Source organism: Sphaeramia orbicularis, chromosome 2 (assembly GCF_902148855.1).
Source record: "Sphaeramia orbicularis chromosome 2, fSphaOr1.1, whole genome shotgun sequence".
NCBI lineage: Eukaryota > Metazoa > Chordata > Actinopteri > Kurtiformes > Apogonidae > Sphaeramia > Sphaeramia orbicularis.
This window is the reverse complement of record NC_043958.1, coordinates 15,265,482-15,292,887: the sequence shown is the minus strand read 5'-3', so window position 1 is coordinate 15,292,887 and position 27,406 is coordinate 15,265,482. Positions and strand designations below refer to the sequence as shown.

The 27,406-nt window shown below is 39.5% G+C and overlaps 1 protein-coding gene across 1 annotated transcript in view; it reads right to left on the bottom strand.

The window, feature by feature from the left end:
- The window catches only part of LOC115434306 (receptor tyrosine-protein kinase erbB-4-like), a 458,688-nt gene that overhangs the window by 117,487 nt on the left and 313,795 nt on the right, over positions 1-27,406 (bottom strand). Inside the window, exons 4-10 of the mRNA XM_030156187.1 lie at positions 16,683-16,814; positions 15,200-15,265; positions 11,361-11,479; positions 8,842-8,983; positions 8,181-8,294; positions 4,464-4,590; positions 784-857 (exon numbers count right to left, since the gene is read on the bottom strand). Coding sequence (XP_030012047.1) covers positions 784-857; positions 4,464-4,590; positions 8,181-8,294; positions 8,842-8,983; positions 11,361-11,479; positions 15,200-15,265; positions 16,683-16,814 — 774 coding nt within the window. The remainder of the gene's footprint in view (positions 1-783; positions 858-4,463; positions 4,591-8,180; positions 8,295-8,841; positions 8,984-11,360; positions 11,480-15,199; positions 15,266-16,682; positions 16,815-27,406) is intronic.

The following is a 27,406-nucleotide window of genomic DNA, read 5'->3' as shown; positions in this document are numbered from 1 at the left end:
AGCACTAATTAACACACTTAGTCTGAACTAATTCTATGTGGAGATAATTAGACAAATTGTCTTTTATGTGCTGAGTAGGAGGATAGTGATAAAAAGGAGTTGGATAGAGACATAGGAAAGCATCCGCTTCTGCTTCACATCTGGATTAATGCAGCACCACAAGTTTTGATCATCAAGTTTCAGTGCTGGTGTGAAGTTCAAGGCAGATCCCATTCTTTGTGGTGAAATGTGCTCTGAGATGACAATATGCGCTAATTAAAAGAATGGATTTAATATTCTGCACAATTTGTCCGGTTGCACTTGCCTTTAATGACAGATTATATCAAATCAGCATCAGTGGAAATGACATTAAAGGGATAGAGCAGGAAATGGCTGGGGTAGAGTGGCCATTGCTCTTTCTTATTGCTTGGGTTTTCATTATGAAAATGCAGTTTCACTCCATTAGCTGTTTGGCTCAACTGCAAGTCGCAGTTTAATATGACAAAAGGGTTTGTATACGAGATATTGCTCATCTCTTACAGCCTCTAATAGCTAATGAATAAATACACACACAGAAGCACATACTGTAAGCACGTATTACTATGTGGCCTACACACACACACACACCCAATATCACAATATGTACCAGAGCATATTTCACTTTTACAGGCAAAACTATGAGTCTTGCCACTTTCCAATGAGAGCCGCCTTCTCCAACCTCAGAGCCCACACATGAACGCACACATAACAATATTGTTTTGTTCAGTCAGTTTTTCCAAGGTGACTCCAACGAGGCTATCTCACCTGTGATCTCCTTCACAGTGCGAAACACATTGAGACGCTCAGGGTCCAAAGGGCCAATACCATGATACATGTCCCTGCAGAAAAACAGAGCAAGAAGACTCAATTAGAAAGAAACACATTCTTCCCTGTTTTCTATTGCATAATGCCAACAGTCCAGGAACACCGTGAGCTTGAACATAACATGAGCATCATATATGTTCCTCATAGGTTCTTTTTCCTTTATATTCTTTGCAACACAATACATATGGCTTACCTCAGAACATGACGATGCATGATTATTTTATTGAAGAGAACATTTGTCATTCAGTTTCACATACCAGGCATGGAGCAGTGGGATTTAAACTGAGAGCTGTTGTTTTAGAAGCATCTTCTGCTTGTTACAAATGCAAGATTTATTATTTTCCACAGCTTGAAGCAAATGTAAAGGTGTCTTAAAACCTGTGAAGCCCAGGGCCATTTGTTTCCAGTCAGAATCACTTCAATGTAACACAAACCAATGGAGTAGCTGATACCCGACATTTCATTTACATGAAAGCAAGTTATGATCAGAAAACAGTAAAGGTACAGCAAAATTCATCATCACTGTGTCAAAATGCAAGCTTTATTTTTGCTCTTCTTTGTCTTGTTCAGTGAAATACTTGTACTGTTGGATCTGCTTAGTGTTAGCTTAGCGCTGTAAAGTTTGTTTCATTGGTCTGATGTTTTATTAAATCATTCCTGACATACTCTGGTCTCAGACTGTAAGCTTGATTTAGATCTTTGCCCAATTAAGTGTGTTGTCTTTAGCTCTTTTTTGTTGAGCATTTAGCTGATGTTCTTCTAGTCACATGGAATGTGTATATTGCTACAAGCACCACATAGCATTGCCACGGCAACACAAATGGAACAGTGGCTGCCCCTGGTACCGGGAGTATTAAGAGGCTACAGTGTAAGACCTCTGACAGGCCACTAGACCCTTTTAGTGTCAGTTGGTCCCCCCAGAAAAACGTGATTATACGATCGCATAATTCAATGCATAATCAAGCAAATGGTGCACATTATGCGGAGGTCCTCCTTTTTCAAAAAGGGCACATATTCATTGCAATAATAGCATATTTGTTTTGTTTTTAATCTATTCTTGCATTTTTCTTTTATTTTTCTCCTGTAAGTCGTTTTGGAAAAAAAGCGTCTGCCAAATGCATAAATGTAAATGTAAATATTTCAGCAAAAAATATGCATGGCTCACATGATTTCATAATCCACGCATTTTTCCGCATAAAGTTAAAAAAATATATATTGCATTGTAACTTGACACAGGTAGTGATGTAATATGCGATGCACAACATCATTGGCTCGTGCGTCCCCAGAAGGTAAACTAACCGTGAGCCTGAGAAAAAATCCTGCAAGATGATGAAAGACACAGCTCATTTGCCAACAAAAATATCTGCAAAAGACAGCAAACCAGTACCTGATATCCTACACAAAAGCGGGTTCATACTATTTTACATCCATGTAACTGTGCGTTGGAACAGAAGACAAAATCAATGCCTGAGCCACTTTTCCAACACCAAACATCTGAAAATGGTTTCTGCTGCAGTAATAATAATGTTCTATGAACATGAAGGCTCTAATAGCCTTGAAACAGATGACCTGTTCTACCTCCTTTTGTGAAGCAGGAAGCAATTATTTTATTTTTGACACTTATGACTCGGGAATGTGAAAGCCATGCTTGAGCCATGATTAGAAAATAAAGAACTAAAACATAACCAGCACTTTCTGTGATGTAGTGTTTGCTTACTGCATGTATGTTTGCTTATCATAGGGTGTAATTAGATATTTTTTATTTAGTACTAGCCTAGTTCGAACAGGGTGTGGGAGAAGAATCTGTTTTTTTCATTGAAATGCAAGTTTTTTAAGTTCCCACATTTTTTTTGCAACTATTTTTGCAAAGTCCCACCATTTCACTGCATACAATCATATAAAAACCCTGCATATTCCATCGCATAATCAAGGATTTTTGCCCGCATTGTTCTGGAGGGACTGGTCAGTGCTTTCAATGCCTAGGCTTAATCTGCAGAAGTTCAGCCTCGCATATGTCTTGGTGACAGTAAAATAAGATTCGGTTTATTAAAAATTGGTGATAATAATATAGTGTGACAAAGATTTTACATACGTATGGGTGGGCGTGCACTGTGGTCATGATGTTGGAGTTGAACGGCTTCATCTTTGTGTCCTCTACCAGGATAACAGGTGACCCGATGCTTATGCTCGTCTCATATTCTACCTTTTTGTGGAAATGTACAATTGTACCAAGCAAAAGGATTTGGGACAGCTCCACTTTTTAGCTGACAGCAATGTAATAATCCTCCACAGTGAAGTGCCGACTGCAGACAGAGCTGCTTCTCTTGACCTTGAAATTTGGTTCCTCATCTCTGCATGTATCCACTTAAATTTCAGATCAGGGTCCATAAGAAATGAACTAGTGGGATGGGGTGGTTAAAATTCTTGAAATTTCTACGATGATTTACTTCCGGTTGAAATGTGGTAGGGTGGAAAAAGTATATTCATTGTATTCAAAAACCTTTACACTAATGTTTTGGAGTCATTGTGGTCTCATTCACAGCTCTAATTTTGGTGCACTGGTGATCCTCATATACACAATTTCTACAATTCAAAGATGTTTCAGCTAATACAGAGTTTATGCTAGTCTGTGACAGTTTGTTTGCCTGCTCATGAGCGTATGTTTAGTCAAACTCTGGCTAAGAAGTGTTACACAAACAAGACCAACAGGATCCTCTAATGCAAAAGTTTCATTATTAAGTTTGATTTCCCTTAGATACAACATCAGGCCTGCTAGCATCCTCTATATTAATGACCAGTTCAAATCATTTTCAAGTTCCCGGTATGGTCAGTGGGTGTTTTCAGTAAGCTACTGTTTTTGTTTGTTGGAGTTACACCATGAATCTTTGCGCTTCACTAGCTCCATCCTTTTGCTCAGTTCTTAAATATTCAGTAAAATCCCTGCTATAGCAACTATTCAGGGATACAAGAAGTCACCAAGATGTTATAAATAATACACTGCAATCACATATGGCACCAAACCTGTAGGCTAGTATATGAAGATCATGGTCTATTAAAGGTTCAATATGTGAAATATGTCCAGGATGTTACAGTGACATGAAGCTTGTATAGGAGTCATTTCTTGACATTAGCCAACCCCATTTCTATGCTAATGACTGGTTGTAGGCAGCCATGATAACAGTAGACGACTGTAGACGACTTGTGTTGATTATTCTGTGGAAATCCTCATCTTTGCACCTCGGTTTGTCAGTACCTCTTGAATGCTCCTCGGTGACATTAATGGTAATGTAGCAACACAAGCTAGTGCTACTTTAGAAATGGAACTGGTTAATCTGCAAAAAAAAACAAATCCCATACACAAAGTTCTGGTAGGTACACACACAAAAAACCATCCCCCCTGCTTTTTTTTTTTTTTTTTTTTACAAATCGCACCCTGGGTACACATGTCAGAACCTGAACCTGAACCTTGCAGACACAAATATTTAGGAGCAGTGCATTCAGACAGTGTGTAGTTTGCATGTCCGAGAAGCTTCACCATCTTAAATATCAGCCAGAAAACACAGAGGCATAAATGTGAATGTGTGACGTCTCAAACATGTATAAAGCATTGTGCCACTTACCCTTTGATGCCAGTGATCAGGAAAATGAGGTTGCCGTTGATTTTGGTGCAATTGACAAATTTGTCAATATTACTGGCGTCCACTGTTTGAGCTGTCTGCAGGCTGCCTGTCCCTATACCGTCACACACTGAGGAAAAAAAACAACAACAAAAAAACATTCTAAGCACCTACATAAATACATTATTCAACACAATTTACATTTAAGTTGCTTTTGATTCGAACAGCCCTGCAATATGTTGGAGACCTCGTCTGAAGGTTATAAGCTATTTGTCACTTTGATTCTTTATATACTTCACATACACCCCTATTCTTCTTTATGCAGTTGCTAATTTGGTGCACAGGCAAGGCCGTGGCCCGTCTCCATGCATTGGAGTTCTTTTGATGAAAGCCTGGGCCAATCTGCAGCCAATTCCTCCATATAATGAATTCATTACATCTGCATTAATTACACTTGCAGTCTAGTGTGAGCCAAGTATTTCTGACACAGGCAGAGGGGATGATGAATAAGGCTGGCATTAAGTGGTGTAACCAGTTTTTGATAGTGATTTATACCAGCCAATTCCATATCTGAAATGTTAATTTGTTATCATTTCCCACAGTTCCTTGGGCTATCCCTCATTAACCCCACCCTGCTGCGTGACGATGTAATCAGGAGATTAGCCAATCAATGGATGCCGCAGTCTTGTATACACGGGGCTTGAAGGAAAACACTGTTGCCTTCCCGCTAAAGCGAAGGGGCAGATGAGTTACCAAGTGGGAACAATAAGATGAAGGGGCTAATCTTTGGGACTGAAGTGAAGCGATGCTGTTTAACTTCACATTAGACATTTCAGGCGTTTAGCTGACACACTGAAGCACAATGACTCTTAATCACTGAGCAGGTATATGAGCAGTTTCTAGTTAAGGGACCACTTTGTGTTAATTAACATGCTGTTGTGGGATCATACGTGACTTTCATTCATGCCACATTTGTCATATTTATCCTTCGCTATGCTATGGGCCTACAGGGATATGAGCAGAAGCAGATCATCCATTAACATAAACACTCCCCTTGCCTCAAGAATACAGTGGAAACAGCTGAAATGGATCAAAAAGCTCGGTACAAAATTACTCCTACATGATGTTACTTAAATTATTCGCCAATAGCCATCAAACAGTTCGCTGTTGGTGTTCATTTTCATTTATTCATTTATTCTTCATGAAAAACAACAGAAAAATACAGCCTACACAGGGAGGCAACAATCAGATTAATGCTCCATTTACAGCATATCCTTTCAGATATTTCACAGTTACAACAACGTATGTCTGTAGTAGAACAACTACCAAAAGATTGTTGAATATTTCTATATATTTACTTAAATTATAAAGATCAATCTGACCTGGACAGATGTGATCACTGTAAGTGGCCTCTGTTGTATTTATTAAATGTGGCACAGAATTTATGTATCTTGCTGAGTTCACGATTTAGACAAGAATATGGATATTAAAGGAGGTGGTATTTCATGGCTTTACACTGAAATTTAAGAAGGTAATATTTTTGGGGATACATTAGACTCAGCTGTAAGTATAGAGCAATATAAAGAAGTGGAGCTTGTAAATAAATTGCATTTTCTTTAAAGCTTTTAAAGTAATTCCTGTGGGCTACTGTTGATCCAGTATCATCACTGTTAGCATAAAGCTATTAGATTAAAATGGTTTAACTGCATAAGCTCTTCTACATACAGTAAATGCAGAGCCAGGAAGCGCAGGAGGCAGGGGTGGGGATGGGTAAACTATCTTTATCAAAGCTGATTTTCATCCTTTTGAGTATAACCCCCACATTATACGCTGTTTGACAGCTCTGTCAGGGTGTAGAGGAAAAGAAAATGTGCCTTTTGTCAGGACGCCTCTTTACAAGTCTAATTTGACAATCTCACAAGGTAGCAGTCATCGCTAATGAATGATGCAGGTGATCCCTGAGCCAATGGGAAATAAAATATATCATCAATCCGAGTTTAATCAAAGCCAGGCATGTGCTGGCAGGATAAGCCACTGAAATACCTGTAAAAAAAAAAAAAAAAAAGAGAAATGTGCCAAATTAGGATATGGATTAGGTTCAACCCAACATGACTTGATATCATGCTAGATTTTCATCAATTAATCTTCAAAGTTTAGGGTGTGATATTTAGTGGAATCTTGTGGAGAAGCTGCAGATGGCAATAAAATGAAAATCCCACTCCAGCTCCCTCATGAATACACAAAAAAAAACCAACCTAATTTTGTCCTTATTAGTTTAGGTGATAACTCTCTTTTTCGCTGTACTATTGCCATCCCATTGCACATGTTTAAGGTTCGGTAGTGTCACCATCTCTTTACATTCACTATACAGCCTGGCTCTTCATAAAACTTGAGCATGTTAAACTTTGAGAAGGGTTCCTGAAATATTGACTCTGGCATGTTTCAACGTCTTTCTTTATTTCTGTGTTCTTGTCATATAGAAATGTGTGTAAACTTAGGCTGTTATTGATGCATGATTCACACACAATAAATAATGGGAAATTACAGCAAAATCATGTGTCTGACCATGTTTTCTGAAGAAGAATTTAAAAGAATGAAGCTGCAGTTTCATTTCTAAATCCACAAATGAAAATGCGCTTTTCTTTGAGACAAACAGACTGAGCATTTATGATGGACTTGCCGTTCAGGCCTTTGTAAAGCAAAAAAAAAATCTGTTTTCTCTAAATATTTTGCTTCAGCAGTAAGGTGAATTGTTATCATTACTGTGATAAACAGAATGTCTCTCTCCCTGCTGTTTTTCTGTGTTGAAAGATGTACAGCAGCGAATACTTCTCATCAGCTTGTTTTTAATTCTATTATTCTGAATCTTAAAAGCAGTAATAAATAAAAGCCAAATCAAAAGTTTTATCAATTCTGCATATGTTGTTTCTGACCGACAAAATGTGAAGAAAAAAGAGCTCCTTTGAAACCTTGGGCATTTTCACACTCCGTGCCCGAGTCTGTACCGTACCTGGATATGCTCACACTTTTCCCCATATGTTGAATTCACAAGCAAGTACCGCAGCCCATGCTGGGTACGAGTGGGTGTTACAGGGCCGAAACAGTAGGTGGCGGTGTGGAAGGAATTCTGTGGCTATCCAACAAATGCGGAGGTCAGAAGAAGACAAACCCTTACATCATCAACCGAGCAACTGTTCTGGTCATTTGTCTACAATGGTGGCAACACAGGCAAATACTTTATCTCGCAGCGTGTTTGAGGCAAAGTGAAGAAGAGCGACCTTCGTTGTCCCTGATATATTACTGAGTGGTTCGGTTGATAAGGTGAGCCTGTGACATGCGGATCCAAGGCTTTTTTTTCAACAACAGGAGTGCCATCTATGGTCTCGTGGTGATTAGGTCACTTCCGTTGTTGGAATGGTGATTAGGTCACGTCCGTTCTCGGGCACGGATCACTTTCACACTGCAACGTACCGTACTGGAATCCAAGCAGTCCATACCCAGGACTACCTTCTCAGCTGGACTCAGGTATGGTACTCAAGCACGGAACATTTGCATTCACATTGATAAATTTAAGTCAACTTTGGAGTCACACCTACTTGGATACGGACTTGGGTATGCAGTGTGAAAGCGGCCCTAGATCATATTTGAAGAATAAGGAAGTTTGGCAGAAGGACAAGTTCATTTGTGACTGTTTGACTGTTCTTGGTGAAGTGGATTTACCTTTGGGGCAGATGTCTGTGCAAGGGATGCACATCTTGATGCGATTTTCCTCCACTTCCATCTTGTTGCTGGGACATGCTCTGACACAGGAGCTGTGATCCACCACAAAGTTATCTGTAAGATGTCATCAAAACGGTGTTAGTCCTCGCATGTCACACACAAGAGTCCAGATTTTCTTTTTTTTTCCTGGGACTATGATTATATGAACTCATTACACATATCAAAGCATACTCACACAGCAATTTCCAGGAAGGAAGCCTCTAATGGTGAGAAATTGATTGTTTTTAAATAACGCATGTGTAATAATCAAAACTAATGGTCTATGGTTTTATTTCCCGGGAACAGTAATGAGTAAAATTAGTACTTTGGATCTACAGTGGAAAAAGTGAGAGTGGTGTTTGTTCATTTCATGATCAGTGAGACTTTAACATGCAATCTGTTGATCTGACGTGACTTTGAAGGTCTGCTTGCTGTTAGGAGAGAATCAAGATTTGTGTGTTTTTCTGTTTTTTTTTTCAGCTGCCAGAAGCTCAACCAGATGGTGTTGCGACTAGTCGACTGAAAAAACACAACTTATTTATGATTGAGTAATTCATCTCGACAGGAAATAAACGTCTCATTTCAGGATAGATCGAGGATAAGGGCTTTACAGCAGACTTACGTGGGCATTTCTTGACGCAGAAGGCCCCGTAGGTGTACTTGGCCCGGGGGTTGTGCTCCAGCTGAAAGGATGTGGGGTTGTACACGAACGGCTGAGGGCACTGGGTCACGCACGCTCCGCTGTCGTTGAAATTGGTGCAAGCCTGTAGAAAGCGCACTTAGTGTCAGCTGGAGGCAGGAGATAGCAGACAGGAGTCCCATCGGGGGTGTACACAGGGATACAGAGAGGTGAGGTGGGCTGGGAGGAGGCTGTGATTTTGTCACATAAGTCACTGTGAGTGGGCTGGTATTACGGCAGCATTTCATTTTTACATCGAATCAGGACACGCAGCCGTCTTGTGGCTCTTTGAAAAGCAAATGGGAGAAAAATTGGAGCCATTGATCCATAGCCATGATGTAAATGGTGAAATGTTTCCCCATAAACCTTTTAAGTGTTTTGTCGTCTGTGGCCACGGGCTGAAACAGCAGTAATTGAATTGGATGAGCCTTTCTGTGAATTACAACTACAATATCATCTGCCGCATGTGTCGCATGCAGGGAAACAGGAAATACTTGAGGTGATAAAAGGGATATTAATTGGAACACTGAATCACCAATTTGTTCTTTGAAGAGCACTGCCACTGCAGAGTTTTACAGCCCCGTAAAATGACAAACAATTCATCAGCCGGTAAACAAAGTGGATAATTTTTTTGGACGGGGAGGATGACAAACAGATGTTATACAAAAGATGTGAACACGTGGAGTAGAGGACAGTGAGGGAGGCAGGGTTGCAGTGGGTGAGAGGAGCTGGGAGGGTTTGAAAATGTGACAGGTGTCAGGTTTATATTATTATTTGACACTGGAAACAAAGCAACAGATAATCTAAATACTTCCATGAAATCCAATTTTAGGTTTAAGTGTTTTTATTCATAGTCTGACCAAAAAGCCTTGCACTTTAGTATTCAGCCTAATTAAGCTTTTGATTACAACACAAACAATGACAACCACAACAAATTACCACAGGACCTGAATATTCCACAGTGCTAAGTATAAACTCTTTTATCTGTTCTGTCATTATTTTATTTTATTTCCCATTGAAGGTACTTTATCTGTTTTTTGATTCATTTTACACGTGGTTGAAAACAGACAGAGGGACTCACTACTGCAGTGTTTTTCAACCTTGGGGTTGGGACCCCTCATGGGGTCACCTGGAATTCGAAGGAGGTCGCCTGACATTTCCAGTAATTGATAAAAGAAAAAAACAACAACTTACCAATAAAAAATATATGGTGAGTTGACAGAGACAATCCCAATTCATAAAAGACATGAGAAACTCTGAAGCTGAAACTGAAGCACTGTGGTACTGTTTATCTGTCAAATGTTCATTGTGGTCGGTTTCAGATGCTGCAGCTCTTTCATAATTCATAGTTTGACTTATTGTTTTTTCAGTATTGATTTGCAGCCTTGTAAATCCAAGCTGGACTGACTGTACATATCCTGACCAAGGAAAATAAAATTCTCACTTTGTGCAGAAATCTACACCTGGCTTTTCTGCCTCTGTCCATAATAATATACAGTATACAGCCTAAATGTCTTCTAAAATTAACATTTATTTGCAACATAGTATAGTAAACTATTACATGATCAAAAACAAATGAATTTTAGAAAAAATATGTCTCCGTTTTGAATGTCTAGGGTTGCCAGAAATTTGTGATGTTAAAATGGGGTCACGAGCCAAAACAGGTTGGGAATCACTGATCTAAATACTTCCATGAAATCCAATTTTAGTTTTAAGTGTTTTTATACATAGTCTGACCAAAAAAGTCTTACACTTTAGTATTCATCCTTATTTAGCCTTTGATTACAGCACAAACAATGACAACCACAACAAATTATCACAGGACCTGAATATTTCACAGTGCTAAATATAAACCCTTTTATCTGTTCTGTCACTATTTTATATTATTTCCCATTGAAGGTACTTGTAATTTATTTTATCTGTTTTTTATCTGAGGGAGTCACTACTGTGTCAGATCATGTCCTGAACTATGGGGAGTATTGTGCTCATCATATGAGCTAATGTTGCTGTGATTTTTACCTCAGCTACAAGCGGGGAACTGATAAAATGAGAAAGACAATCAAATTGGATGAATTTCTTCAAACCAGTGGGGGATTCAGCAGCACAGGTAGCTGATTATTAACAATAAACACCACTGTGCTTGTAGTGAAACTTTTGTTTAGTTTTAGCACTGAGGTGTCCAATGTTCTCCAGTCACTGTGGATATTTTTTAAAGCTGTCTGTGGCTTTTTTTTTTCCCTCTTCTAATCCACTGGTACAACACACTATTTATGCTCCATGATCTCCTAATTGACAAATGAAGAACTGCTGCTCTATGTAACTAGTGATTCCCAGACAGTGTGTGTTACGAGGAAATGAGAGAAAAAGAAGCCAAATGTTCCAAACATTAAAAGAAAGAGAATGAAGGGGAGCACAAGGGAGTGCTGGGAAGGGGAGGAGGGTACATGGGCTGTGCAACTTACGAAGCAGTCTGTGTCCTTGGGGCCCGAGCAGCCGCCGGCGCATTCGCGGTGGCAGCAGTCGCTGACGTAAGGCCCGAAGCATCGACCGTCACACTGCTCTGCACACACCGTCTTTGTCACTGCCAAGGAAGCGGAGAAACGGTGAATTTTAAAAGGTCTGATATGTGCATAGAAAACGAGTGCAAACATACCCTGATGTGGAATTCAGGCAGAGACAAATTAGGGTCCTCAGCAACCAAAAGGTCAAACAAGTGCTTTATAAAACACAAGACCTACTTCAGTCAACAGCTGCCCTTGAACTTGAACTTCACCTCTGACTGCTTCTGAGAAAACGTGCTCGCAGGTACTTTCAGTTTCTTTTTTCCTGGATTTCAAGTGCAAGACTGGAACCCATTATCCACTATATCTGTGTTTATACAATCAGCCAAGTGGACTAATTGGCCAAAGAAACCTTCCAACTGTGCTGATAATTCCCCCAAAAGCTGGCTTTATTCGTTACTATGCCAACTAGGAAAATGATCAGCAATTTTTCTTGGATTTCACTGCAAACCTGCTTTCAAGGAAGCCGCATTAATACGCTACAAGAACCACATATCTTGGATGCTGCGTGTACCTTTTTTTTCAGTTGCAACTGTACTTGTGCTAAAGAACAGCCTCCCACACGTTATTGGTATAGTAGAAGATCTACCAGCCAGCGAGTCAGCAGGAGCTCCAAGCCGAGGCATTAAAAACTGCTGTGCTCACTCTCTGCTGTGTTGGGAACATAATGATGCAGAGTGAAAAAAAAGAAAGAAAAACAGAACAAAAAAAAAACAAAAAAAAACAAGGCTCTGTAGTCTATTAGTCTGTGAGAAAAACACGCCAGAACCTCTTTAGGTCTGTACGACATGAGTAGAACAGGCTGTAATTAAACAGAGAACCAACATTTCTCCGGTTCCGCTTTATGTCTCTCCGTGGTATCTCTCTTACACATTAATATTCCAGTCCTGCGTGGGTTACATATAAGTTAAATATTTACCAAATCCATTTTTTGACATTTATTTTTTATCGTATTTTTCTAAACTGAGTAATCTCCTCTGGTGCTGACTCTGAGTTTGGCCTTTTGATAAAATAAAATAAGAATACCAAATTGAAAACAGGATATGTGTGCACCTAAGTCCTCACAGAGCCCAAAAACTAATAACAAATTTATGTCAGGAGAGATTAAAGCAGATTATTCACAGGCTGTATCCTCATTTCCCCCCATCATTCAGCAATTTAGTCTGGATTTAAAGGAGTTGTACTATTCCACAAAGAATTAGCATTAAATAAATACTAAAATGGTCCGTCTGTCTGCCTTTGTACAGTCTTCAGCTTCTAGCAGCCATTTAGCAAACCATTTGCTTTTTACACACTACGAACTTCACTAAATCAACACTATTTTGTAATACTATGATTAATTTTGCAGGAAACTGCCTACAAGTGCAAGAATTTATGGTTTGGTTAAGCTAGGAGGCTAAGCTAAACACATATGGTTACCGCCATTGAAAAGCATTTAATGGGTATTTCTGAAGAGGAGGAATTAGTCTATAACAATATGTATATGAAAAATGAAAAGAAAATCACTCAAATTATCATTAGTATGTGGAAATAACAGTTTTAACATCATATTGAAGATGTCTGTGTGCATGCTAACCTACCGCATTTAGCATGCTAATCAGCTAATTTAGCCTCCTAGCTCCGGACTGTAGCATCCTGTAGCTAACACTATTGTAGTATCTTTGAAGAAAAGGGTCAATGCAGGGTCCAGTTTGTTCAGTGTGTCCTCTGTCAGATATTCAAATAGGATGTAGCTCTGCTGTATGAGCTGCTGGAGCACCACTCTACTCTGCTGTAATGATCTGTTTGTCTAAGCAGCTGTGTGTAGTTAATTAGCAGCTAATACATGTGTCCAGTGGTGAAAACAACAGTGCTAGCTAACTAGCTTCTATCACTTTAGCTAACTAGCTTTTACCACTTTGTCACTTTCTAATTACTCTAAAAGTTATTTCTTAGTGGTTCTTATGTCTTTCTGACACTTTTATCAAAGGCCTTCAGACCATCAGACCATTATAAATATATTCAGTTCATATCTCTACAAAGACCTAATACACTGGCATTTTTGACATAATTACAGGCCTCTTTATTCTACACTCTGATGATACTTTTGAATATTTTAAAGTACAAATATTACATATAACACAAATCTGACAGCAGTTTATTCTATATGCTGCAGAATGTCCCTTTCTATGACTATTACTATCATACAATGCCAACATGGTTTTGCTGTGGCTCCATTCTTGCTGACCTTAACTGAAATATGTGGTAAATACAAGTGCATTTTGTGGAATTATTTATTTATTTATTTATCTATTGTGTGAGCCTTTAGTTTAAAATTGTTCCATTTGTCATTTTGTATATTTATTTTCGCCACATATTAATTTTTGCTTATTACTGTAATTCAAGCACTTCTGCTGCTGAGGAGTATCATATTTTGGGGTGTTTGGAGAAAAGATTCTCAACTGAATTCAGTTTAAATTGTTTTATTTATTTATTTAATTACTTATTTTTTGTCTATAACTTGGAGGCCTATATGTGACTTCTAAATGGTGTTTTCTCTACCTTTAACCTTTCTTAAGTAATTAACTACCAGATACTACATTATCTAAATATTATAATAAATTAATGATCAGGTCACTATTCATAAAAGCTCAGAGTAAATTCAAAGGTTATTAATTCAAAACATAGAAAATTGAAGGAATGGTTTTCATTGATGAATCCCTGTTGCAGAAGATGACAGTGTTTGAATGTTCAATACGGGGCCTCTGAATGTCCAAAAAAATACACATATGATGTTGCTGAAAAGCTGACAAACTGCATTTTACCTGTTTTATTTCAATGTTTTGACTGTATTGTTCCATATCATCTTGAAAATGGGCACAGAGGCTCTAAATCTAAATACACACATTTTATTTGCTCAGTATATAAAATGAAATGTCAGAAAAATTGATGATTATTTTATATAAACTATTTATAAGTGTTGTATTGTGATTTTTCTTTATCCTTTATTATCTAGACCTAAAATCTGATTTTACACAAGCCCGATCTTACAAATTTTGCGTGAGTCACCCTGTTGGCAAGACGCTTGATTTTATTTAAATGGTAACCTCCAATACCTCCATCACATGTTCTTTGGATCAAATCCATCCTGAATTGCATACATCTAGAGAAGATATGAAATACACTTCAGGGCTCCAAGACTAAATTTTACACAGTGTGGACCCCTTTTCTTTCATATGCTAGAATTTCCCTGCTATCCCTGATTTAATTACTTTCGTCATTTGTACTCACATATGTAACTGTTCCTCCGCTGGACTGGAGTGAACTGAGCCTGACTTACTCCTGAACATATAGGACCCTGAGATTCTGTGTGTAATGAGGCACCTTAATGCTATGATATGGACCATGTTTACACTGATTGACCTACAAAGGATAATTGTATCCTTTAATGTCGAGGTACTGTTTGCTCGTTGTCTGTTTTGTTCTTTGTTGAGGTTGTTTTATTTTGCTTTGATATATTGCCATCACTTAGGTTACTGACTTTATTTTTTCATATACCAAGGCATGTTGTATACATGTAACCTGTGACTGAAAAAAAAAAAAAAAAATCAATAAAATAAGTTGGAAAGAAAAAACAAATCACCTTGAAAGTTTAGTGGAAGAGATGGTTCCAGACAAGACTAGTTGACACACAGAGCTCAGGTTAACATCAGCGTACTGTATGTGTGTGTGTGTGTGTGTGTGTTCATGTGGATACTCACATGTCTGACACTGGTCCTCCTGATGGCCCCAGCAGCGGCCGTTGCATGAGCGATGACAGCGTCTGCCTGCAGAACAAACACAGGCACTGCGCATTAGACAACCCCGCAACAAACTTCAGACATAGTTCTGACACCAACAATACAAACACCACCCCCTCACATGCCAAACACCTCATCGTCCACTCACGCACACCCTCAAAAGTTGGCTCAGTGGTGACAGTGACAGATCTGTTGAATCTCCTCCACTCATCCAACAATAGAGCCAAAGTCATCGTAGTGACTTGTGGCCTGTTGAGAACATAAGCATGAAAGACAGGCTTCTACTCCCTTCTGTCAGGCACTTGCACAGGCAAAGTGGGACCTGACAGAGCACTCACAACCTTCATCTGCCAGTGGCCCATCATCAAGTCTTAATTGACTATGGGTTAATTACAGAGTAAGTGGAATAGTGCAGCAGAATGTCACCCAGCCCCTTCAACCACTCCCCCTGTGTGGTTGTTAATGTTAAATACTAACTACTGCCTGGCAAAAGCACCCATTTGGCAACCTCAACACCCACGCGTTCTCTTGTCATTTTTTGGCCCACCTCCTCTGTTCTTTGTTGCTTTCCCTCCTCCACCTCCATCAGTGCCATCTAATCAACAAAACAGCAATGTTTTACACATATTGTCCTTTAAAAGCGTCGTCTCAAAATTTTGTTCAGACCTGGTGCTTTGAATGATGTCCAACTCCTGGTCGAGTCATCCTAAATGCAGATTTTGTTTTGCTCAGTGCAACAAAAGGTCACTGTGCCTTTTGTCAGATACACTCTCAACACCCCCCCCCCCCCCCCCCCCCCCCCCCCCACTGTCTATGTCTTTGCCAGCTATTTGTGCCACAGCTGTCCCTATTGTTCATCATGACATGTTTTGAAATAGAGGCCCTAAAGAAAGACCTCACTATCACTCCCTCAAAATGAGCAAAGGGCTCATCCAGAGATGTGCAGGAAAGTTTCAGAGTCTGTCTGTAGCTGCCAGTTCTTCTGACACTGAATGTCCGCCGGATAGCGCCGTCTGTTATGTCCAAAGTAGAGGGAGCCAAGGGACTGCAGGGACCATGAACAAGGGGAAGATGGGGGGGAATCAGGCCAAGTGGGTAGCTTCAAACCAGCTGTCAAATTCAATGAGATTAAACAAAAAAGCACAGCAGACAGCGGCTCCATGCGCTTTGCTACATAGCTGCTCTCATACCTCAACAATGTAAAGGTTCACACGTTGATGTAACACTATGTGATTGTGCTTCCAAATGACTGCCAGGCAAACAGAGTGAAAAAAGAGAGGGCTGGTGGACTGGCACTGGTAGGAGAGTGGAGGGTGGGCATGTGGTGGGTCTGTACTTTTACAGTATGCCGCCACATGGTACGACTTCTGCTTCTTTTTTCTTGGCCTAAAAATGTTTGGCTTTCATTCAGAGGCACTAGATCCACTGGTTTTTTGGTACTCACATTGGTTGCTGTTGTTAGTCGGCACCACCAGGAGCTCAGCCTGAGGGTTCTTGATGATGTCCCGCCAGTGGATGGTGTCTGCGTGGCACAGGAATTGGTTCTGGTCAACATAAACACCCCCATTCAGGATTTCTGCATGGGAAGACAAGACGAAGAAAAAAGAGGTAGAGAAATAAGCTCGTACTTGTGGATATATAGTACACGTACACAATGGCAGAAAATCAATACTTCAAGGTTAACTCCCATCGTTCCTTTGTCTCAGTAGTACGCTGCTGCATGCCGTGTTCCCTCAAGTGCATCTGAGCATGAAGAAAAATGCTATTGACAAATGCACATAGTAATTCAATGCCATATCCAAAGACAATGATGTTTCATAAAGAAATACTGTGCATTAAAGGAATAAATGGATATAAACAAAAACAGCCCCGCTTTTAAAAAGAACTGGAAAATATACGGCGGTATGATTTCCTCATTAGCTAGAGTTAGAGGGATTTAATGAGTTTGAATGTCAATGGAAGACACTAGATACTTCTGTTGATTAAAAATGAAATAGTAAACTGGTGCAGGGATATAGACTCACTTAGGGACATGATTACAAATATTAAAAAAAATGAGTGCATTCAATTTAATCTAGTGTAAAGTTTCTTGCTGCCACAGAGAGAGCAGAGAAAATGCAGCTGTATTTAATTTAGTATCTTACTGATTTCTGGTTCTAGAGTTAAAAGATACATTTTGAGTTTTTTTTTTTTTTTTGCTGTCATCTATAACCGCAAACCATCGAACTGACTCAGAAAATACTGGACACACAGCCCTCTTGACCTAGTCCCTCCATCAAAGCGAAAGCCAGCGTGCCAAAGACAAAGGCAGGCTGCTCATCAGGCATTAGCTTAATAGTGAAAATATGTTTCTTTTCAAGGACCAGTGCCCTTAACAGATGCCTGTGCATAGATAATAAATTCTAATCCCTATCCCTGCTTGTAACCCAGGTTTTGGATATAGTCACAGAATGAAATGATGCTGCAGTAATCCCCCCCTCTCAAGCCAAGACCGACGGCACAAGAGGAACAACACGCCCCACCAGTGCCTTTCTCACTGGGACACCGGCTGACTGTATTATTTAACCTAGTTGAGGGATTTAGATACAATCACCTTGCATCCTCTTCTTGAATGAGAAATACTGGCGGATTCCTCTAAAGTACTTGTCATAATAAATGAAATTTAATATGAGAAAAGTAACAATGTGGTTCAGATTAGGGCTGGATTAGCTGATGGTAAAGAAAGGTATTATCTCCCACAGGCAGATTATTAACAGTGTATGACTTATGCGGACGATCCGGCGGCTCAGAAACATGCACAGGAAGCTAATCATTACCATCCGACACCCTGATTAAGGAAGTAGGCCTTGGTAGAGACGGGGACATTTATTCAAAGTCCTCTTAGAGGTGACATGGCGCTCCGTCTGCCCACTGAATGGCCTACACCCGCGGCTTCATGTAATCATGTTCCCGTCACAATGGACGATTTATCAGGGGGTGCTTTACATTCACTGATGGTGGGTGAAAAAAGGGACAGGCTGTTCTTTATTCAATAACATATGGACTGCCCTGTCAGCGTGCTTTGATGTCACTTAAAAAAAGTCATGAATATTGCTGCCCTCCTTTGTACGCACCACGATTTGACAGACTTCTGATATCGCACATAAAACTCAAGTGTTACAGCCAGTATCTACATCTACGAGAGAGACTTTATGTCTGTTGTTATATTTCCTTGAACCAATCAGTTGAGTATAATATGTTTTCCCTTGATCTATAAAGAGGTTGTCCCTTCCAAATGCAACGGTCACAATCACGAGGTAATTTCAGTTCACTCAGTGGTCTGGCCAAGGCTACAACCAAGCATTTGTTTGGGTGGTCCTTGCAAAATGGCTTAGTACTTGATGATACACAAGAGCCCTCCTTTTGTACAGTGGTTACCATAAACCCTGAGAACACCAAAACACATAAAAGCACAAGTGGCTGCACTAGCAAAGCACTCCCTGTTATATTACTAAAATCACATGTATATTGCCCTCCAAATATTGGTAACATAGTACTCCACAAGGCTCCCAATGCTATGTTTCAACAACAGTGTGAATAATTCATAGGAGACATTTAAAAAATATATCTATATCGGTGCAGGAAACGACACTTCCTAAGTGTTGAAACAGACTTTCAAGGTTAACTTATCTTGTTAGATTTGGCAATTTGTAAGACCCCATTAGGGATAAATCTAGTGATTTTTGTGGACAGATCTCTGCTACTCTCCCTTAAAGAGAGTAACAAATGTGTTTCAGTGAATGTGTCTTTTTCTGCCTGGCTTTCTGCATTGACTGTGTTTAGTGAAAGGGGCAGCTAATTTACTTAACCAATCAGCAGCCAGATAAGGCACCTAAATGAGCTTGAATGGATGCACCTAATGACCAATCACCGATCCCACTTTGTTTGCCAAGGAATTCTGGTTAGTTAGTTTTTTTCCCTAAATTGCAATTAAATCTCAATGTGTAAAAAATGCTGCCATGTTACATAGTGACATTTACAGACTTTGTACATGCAGACTTTCCTGTATGAATAATGGGAATATTTGAGGGGAAAAAAAAGCAACCTAAGGCTTCACTTATAACACAAAACACTTTTCAAAGGTTGGTCTTTGTCAAAGTGCAGAATGTAGGATTTAGGAGGATATTTTTGCAGAAATTCATAATGTAGCTTAATCTGAGCATTTTATGTCAACAGTGGGATAAGGTCCTTTGGCATGGAGTCCGTAATAATGCACTGCTGTTTGTACTGTAGCTAAGAACGGACAAACCAAACACTGGCTCTAGAAAGACCATTTTGATATTTTAGCTGCCATGGTATGTTCTGCTACTCCTGTTCTCACCCCCTTGTCACCACATGCTGCCACTTGGTCAAGATCTCTTGGAGCCCTCTATCACCACCCAGGGTATGCTTATAGTGTCTATTTTCGACATGTGCGTTGGCATATCACATAGACATCAAGGCAAACTCATGAAATGGGCCTAGTGACGTAGCTAAGTAGGCAATAACAGCAGTAGGAGGTGGTTAGGATGGTTATGGCTAAACACTAAAGACTGCAGACTTCAGCATCAGAGACTAATGTTCATGTTTTCATGCAGTTTGTCTCATTTTAATTTTTCCAAACCTTTTTCCTTTCAACCCCACCTAAGTTGTTTTCATGCCTAAACCTAACCAATCTGTGATCATGGTACCACCTTGGTATTCATCAAAAAATGCTGCACATCCAACACAGTGGAAAAATGACATGCACTATGTGTTGAAATCTATGTGAGGGGTTCAGAGTGACAATCTGTAGCTACAACCCATGTAGAAGAGGAGGGTGAGGAACGTTGGAGAGTAGTAAACTAATGAGCCACACAACACCACATTTTCTATGCAATAACATGTACATTTGAACTGTTTGAGGTATGATAGATAATGTACAATCCATTTGGTTTTTCATGTGAGGCTGTACACCATTCAAAATCCTCGTTTAAGCGTCTCGGTCCAAATTCCCACCCGCTTGCTTCTAAGACAAAATTGCCATCTCTGCCGTCCGTCCAGGCACGGTGCTAACTCTTCCAGTACCATGACAAGCCCATATCAGGTGGTCATTTATTAATGGGTGACAGCCCCACGTCACCACCCACCCACCTCTCCATCCCTCTTCTCTTCTCTTGTCCCCCCCCCCCCCCCCCCCCCATGTGCTTCGATCTTTCCATCAGGATTGGAGATCTACAGCCAACATATCCAGGGCTACACCCACCCCCATCCCCACCCCCACCGCCTTGATTCACGAGGTAGTCATAAAAGCTATTGTCCCGTATCAAAGGAAAAGGGTGGTGGGCTGTGGAAGTGGATTGAGGAAAGAAAGGGGAACATGAGGAAAGCAACACAGAAACAAAGAGAGAAGGCGAGGTGATATTGGTCTGACTGATAAAAATGGATTCGGAACATTATTTCCAAATCACACATAAATAGCTTGCAGAGAACTGTAGCGGTCTTGCTCTGTAATGCGAGTGTAATGAACTGATGATTAGTTCCCAAAAGGTTTTTCGAGTTGCTGCTGTGTGCCTCCAATCAGCCTTTCCAGGTAAATATTATAGGCTTCACGGAAAATGGCGTGTTGATTTTTAGAATTCCGGGGCTTCTGAGGACTATCAAAAGGTTCAGATGTATTTGTTGCATCAAGTGAACATATCTTTCTATTAAAGGCTGCAGAATTTACATCGACACTGATTCTACCTGATGAAGAATAGTAAAACAGTCAGACTATCCTTCTGCTACCCTTAAAATCTCCTGCCCCCTATAGGATCTTGTTGTTACGCCCCTGGATCCACTCACCTCTTGACCCACCACTATATTTTTATGATCTCCTCCCTTCCTTTCTGTATAAATGTCGTGTCTGCCATTGTTCTAGGTCGGTTTACCTCACCAGATACTTGCTATATTGGTCTGGGAAAGTCTAAGTACACCAGCTATAGTTTGGAAACACTCGGCTACAGCCAGCTGTGTATGTTAAAGGATTTATTCAAGATAATCCGATATAAAGCGTCACACTGGTGTCACCTACTGGCTGATACCCTTTATCCACCTACATGAAACAGATGCCCTTCTACCTCAGGCGTTTAACCTTGACCTAAACAGAGCATTTTGACCTGGTTCAGGAACTGAAACACTGGTTTACAGCTGAAAATAGAGTACAGCAGCTTTTCCCTTGACCTCAAGTGCAAGCCATTGTGGGTGGGTAATTCTATAGGCTGGAGAAGACAAGAACAATGGTGAACTGGCACAGAAAAAGGTGAGTGGTTTTCTACTGTTTGAGGTCCAAATGTAGAGATCAATATCCATTTGGTAATTTCCCATACCATCATTAGTGTGGAAAAAGCAAAAGTCTGTTTTGTAGAATAGAAATCTTTGTCTTAAAATGATGATAAAAAAAAAAGTAAATAAATTAATAAAAGTTCAATATTCTGATCTAAAAGTTGAGAATTTACTTTTTTTCTTAGGAGGTACTGACAGTTAAAAATTCAGGAGTTGTGTGGGTTTTGTAGAAAATCGACAACTGACAAATTAAGCCAGTTTTTTCCCCACTAAATTACAAGTGGAAAAAATTGAAAAAATTCTAACAATAAGTAAACCACAACAGATAACCATCTAACATCCACCAGGTCACTAACGAACCATTATAAGGTCATGGTTACAATTTCATCTTAGCCATGTTTAAAGGGACGTTAGTTAGGATGTGTTTAGCCACATGTTGTAAACAGAAACTAGAAGACGCTCCCTTTCACATAAAGTTGGATAAATGCATATTTCTGCTGTTCCAAACCTCACAGGGTTAACCCTTTCTTAGGCAAGTGACTATTTTTGGTAATTTCCACATACATTACAAGACATTGACAGCAATAGTTACAGTGAGGCCAGTGAGACTACGATCTCAGGTCCAGCGTGGTCTACAGGGTCTGTAAGGTCCACTTCCGCATGAACAGTGAGTGCACCTGCTTTGTTAGGTACCATGAAGTAATGGTACTAATGTAAGGAATGATGTTCAAAGGGATAATGTGGATGTGGACAGGGGTCTGGATCAGCACTTAGGTGGGTCTAATGTTCTAAAATACATGTTCCTTTCACCTTCCATGTGTTTTTCTTGTATTTTTTTATATGTAACTGTTGAATTTGTTTTTCTACTTACGGGTAACTTAATTGACCTTGATTTTTTTCATAAAAATAAAAAAAATAATAATTTCACAAAAATAATAATGTCTTGTCATGTCCTCTAATAACACACTAAAGTTGAAATTTTGAATTTCAGAGTATTTCTATGAATACCCCATGAAGGGTTAAGTAAAAATTCTATAAACTTTATGGGTTAGGGTAACATGAAAAGAGGTGAAATTAAAAGTTATTCAAATTAATTGTTCACTTGGAAACTTTGAAAGTTTAGTTTTACTGTGTATTTCCTCTTTGGGGAGACTTTTTAGTCTGATTTCACCCAAAGGAGAACCCTTCCCTTCCCTTTTGATCATCTGTACGTTGGACTAAAGTAATCCATTCCGGCAAGCGCTTTTCTTGGGTGACATATTTCCCAGCGATGCCGTTTCATGTCTGCATGTGGCTGCTGAGGGCTCCTGCTGCCATATGTTCAGGTCATGTTTGGTTCAAGACTGTATCTGGTGGACCATTTTGCTACATCTCTCTTGGCAGTGAAACAAAGCGCCCCACTGTGAGGGAATATGGGGGGGAGGGATGCATCGAGCCAAACTTTAAGTGTCATGTTCAATCAGCACATGGATGTGACATGCAGTGGGATATGAAGATGAACAGGATTTGGGGGAGTTTATCATATGCAAAGCTGGAGTATCTTTGACTTCACTGCAATCTAAATCTAAAACCTGAAGCGCAGGTAAAAACCGGAGTCAGAAAAAGGTAAAATGCAGGCCTGTAACGATTACACAATGATAAAGAAAACACACCATAAACAAGCTAGATCACACATCCCCAAAAGGTCAAGAAAATTACAGCGATGTTGACTTTCACAGTTTGAACACAGAAGAACGACGGCTTTCATGTCAACAACTTGTGTATGTATGTCCAATATCATTTCCAATTCCCTATATAATATACAGTCTGCACTTGACTCTGTGACTGTAAGTCGGCAGAATACATTTCCTTCAGCTTCACTGATTTTTGAGCTGCATAAGGCTTTCACATTTGAAGTCAAAGTGCAAAAAGGGCTAAAAAGCAGCAGAAAAGAGGGGTGCTCCTGCCAGGCTGCAGCATTTGCAATAAATAAATTTTTAAGTAACTTCTGGCTGAATAAGGAGAAAAGATATATGTAGATAAATGCTTACAGAAATTAAAAAATCATCAATCATCAGTAAGTCAATTGATCAATCATCAAACATCACACCAAAATCGCCCAAAAATAAAAACAGTCAATTGACAGTAAATTTGTCTGCAATTATTTTACTAATGACTGACTGTTTCAGATGTGAAATATTGAAATATATTGGAATTTAATGCTGAATATTCAATCAATAATAAACATGAACATCCGGTAAGAAAACAACGGGTTTCAGTCTGTGATCTCCACATTTCACTACTGGTGTCTAATGGCTGAAATGATTACACGGGTATTTAGAATAATAACCAGTTACTAGTTGCAGCGCTCCGTCACTAAATGGACATCATCTTACATGTTGCCATTAAAGTTAAGGCACTGATTTAAATTGAATAATAACAATGTGAGAAAAACTGATGAGGAGGTTCATTATGCTCCATTACGAACAGTGCGAGACCATGACATTTAGTGGAAAAAAACAGAAAGGCATGGCAAAGGAGTGCTCTGCTGAATCCAAATAGGTCAGAGAGATCCTGGATGAAGACCTCCATTCAGGAAAGTCCATCACTGAGCCTGTTTACATGCACACATATACTCCCATCTTTATCCAATTTCTGGAGTTATCAAATTATTCAAGTGCTCATATAAACAGGATAATCTAATATAATTGATCAGATAATGGCAGTAATCTGATTAAGAGAAATCAGATTAACACACCTGGATTTCTCCCCAATACTCCAATGTCTTCCTGCATGTATACAGGTTAATCCGATTTATTTTGTTCTTTTACATCTGTGTATGTGTAAACTCAATTAAAATCATAGAAAACTGAAGTTATGTAGTCAAACATGGGTAGAGGACAACAGGAGATTTGAGCATGCCATCACTATGAAGGTATGTACTCCGAAAGAAATCAGATAATGGACTGGATTGTCTAAACCAGGGTTTTTGATTATCATATTTCTGAAGTGCATGGGAAGACATCAGCTCTGATTATTCCAATTATCTGATTACTCAGACTTATCAGATTTTTATGTTCATGTAAACAGGCTCAATGGCACATGACAAGATCTGTGCATCCAACATTAGCATCAAACGTTTTGCATAATCACTTAAAATGTTGAACTGCATTTGAATGCATAAGGTATAATTTGCCTTTTTCTGAAGAATGACCTCAGTATCTTGGGCATTAATGACGCTACACAGCCTGGCCAGAAAAATGTCTCCACCTTGATTTAGCGAGGCTAAACATTGTATAATTACTGCAGTGATGAATATGTTGCATCTGCAATAAGTTCTTATAACCATAATTGATGTAGTGAGTAGATTCTCATTTCTTAAGCAACCATCAGTTTGATAGAGAGCAAAACAACTGGACAGTACCAGGATATATTAAGCTTATATTGTGAGAGAGTGGTTCAGGGGGCATGAGACATTATTTTCACACATGGAAAGTCTAGACCTGAACCTCACTGACAATCTTTGCGATGCTAGAGAAGACTTTACACTTTACACAAAACAAAAATGAATGCAACCCTGGATGGAAACAAATGCTGTGATATTTACTGTGAGATTGTATAAGCATAGTGTGGTGTAAGTGCTCCTACAGTGAATATGTCATGTAATAAATAGTGACCCAACAAAACACTGTGCGTGGGGCTTTCTTCTACGGGCCAGGCAGGGTATTATGGGTACTGTAACTGTGATTTACTGTGATTTGTCTTCTGTTCTGTGTGGGCTTATGGTGATATTCACATGGAACAGAATGGGGCAGGTCAAGTCAGCTATGAACCAAAGCCCTAAATGAAGGATTGAGTCTACTTCATATAGTCTACTTTCAACAGCTGCAAGTGAAGGATGCATTATAAAAGAATAAAGTTCACTTTATTGTCCCTGTGGTGGAAGTCAACATATGCCTTTAACCCATCATGGTACATACAAAAGGAGTGGGCTGCCACTGAGGGTACCTGGGGCCGACTCCAGATCTAAAGCAGTGTTTTGGTCAAGGACAGTCAACTCCAGCCTTTTCAGCCCTGGAACAGCACTACCCACATGTGGAGTTAGTCTACCACTATCATAATAAGCAACTTAGAATTGTGACACCAAGCAATAATTAGGATTATTATTGTTAAAGTTAATCAAGTAACCAGTGACTTAATGCAAATCCTGAGGAAGCTACTAGTAAAATTGGCCGAGTGGCTCAAGGTGAAAGAAGTTTAACTATGATATAAAACAGGACATAAAATTTCTGTGGACTATTTATTCATCTAGTGTGTTGCAAGCTCTCAAAACAGCGAACAGGCCATTGACACAGATTGTTAAGGAAGTAAAAATGATCTCTGTGCCAAGCTGCCTTTGCAAGCCAATTATGTTCATTTTAGTGTCGTTCAGCAGAGCGAAGAGCCCCTTTTTTGAAGTAGTTTCTGGGCTATGATGGCCTCAGCACCAATCAGTGGTCATAGCTCTATAGGGAGCCTGCTGATGAGCTTTCATCAGCGCTGCTAGCCACTTGTCCCACATCTCTTTCTCTCCCTAATTATGCTGATGAATAAGGCCGTAATAGTGATCCGTCCTCCACTGATGAGTCTATGCGTTTGCCGTTACTATCCTGTCTCCGGGGCGGGTGTGTCAAGTATCACACAACTCAAGCCAAGTACTTTCGGGGCCATCCACTTTGCTTTTTTTTTTTTTTGTCCCTTCATTAGAGCCATCTCTCCATCCCTGTCATCCTCCACCCTGTACACACCCCTCACCCACACACACACGAAACGTACTTTCTCACTCAGGAGATTCAGGAGATGGGACGACTTGCTGAGCTCAGGCAACAGAGAAATCGGGATGATCACTCTCTCCACAGTTGGATGCCCTCTTTTTTTTTTTTCTTGAGAAACAGCAGCACACTCATACAAACACACACAAGCACAGGGAAGCCCAGTAAGTAAAGGAAAACTGCACATATACCTTCAAGAAACCCCATGTACACGTGTGAAATGCATCTGGACACGCCAAATCCCTATGATAAACATCTCACGTTAAACTGCAGAAAGCATCTTGAAGCTTGTTATCATCAGCTCAACAAAGCCTCACATTTGTAGGAAGAGCTGAAGAGCTAAGCTGAGGCTTTACCTCTTAAATGCCAATTAATCACTCAGTGTTTGAGAGACAAACGCAGAGCCTCCAGTGAAGCACCTAGTGGTTTTTTTAAATATAAAAGTGTGTAATCTATTTAAGTCTGACATATAGCTTGTATATAGACAGATAGATCCACTTGACTACACACAATAAATTCTACTGCTTCACATAGGTATTTCCTATGCATCATTTAAACATAATTTTAACGTGTATATATATATATATATATATATATATATATATATATATATATATATATATATATATATATTTTTTTTTTTTTTTTAATTGATTTATTTCAAATATAGAAATGATACAAGCTTCCTGATTGCTACTAATTGACTTCTTTGCACAACATAATATAGAAATGAAAATTCAAGGAAGCAAAAAATAATAATACACACAAAAAAAGAAAAAGAGAAAAAGAGTCGTATTCGAAAAGATGTAGTAATAAACAAATCCAGTCTCATCTACTCAACTGTGTTCCACCTTTGGTTGATAACGTGCCTCAATGAATCTGGATAAAATCCTTCAAATGGCAAGGTTTTTTTTTGTTTGTTTTAGTTTGGATGGATGGATGGATGGATGGATGGATGGATGGATGGATGGATGGATGGATGGATGGATGGATGGATGGATGGATGGATGGATGGATGGATAGATAGATAGATAGATAGATAGATAGATAGATAGAT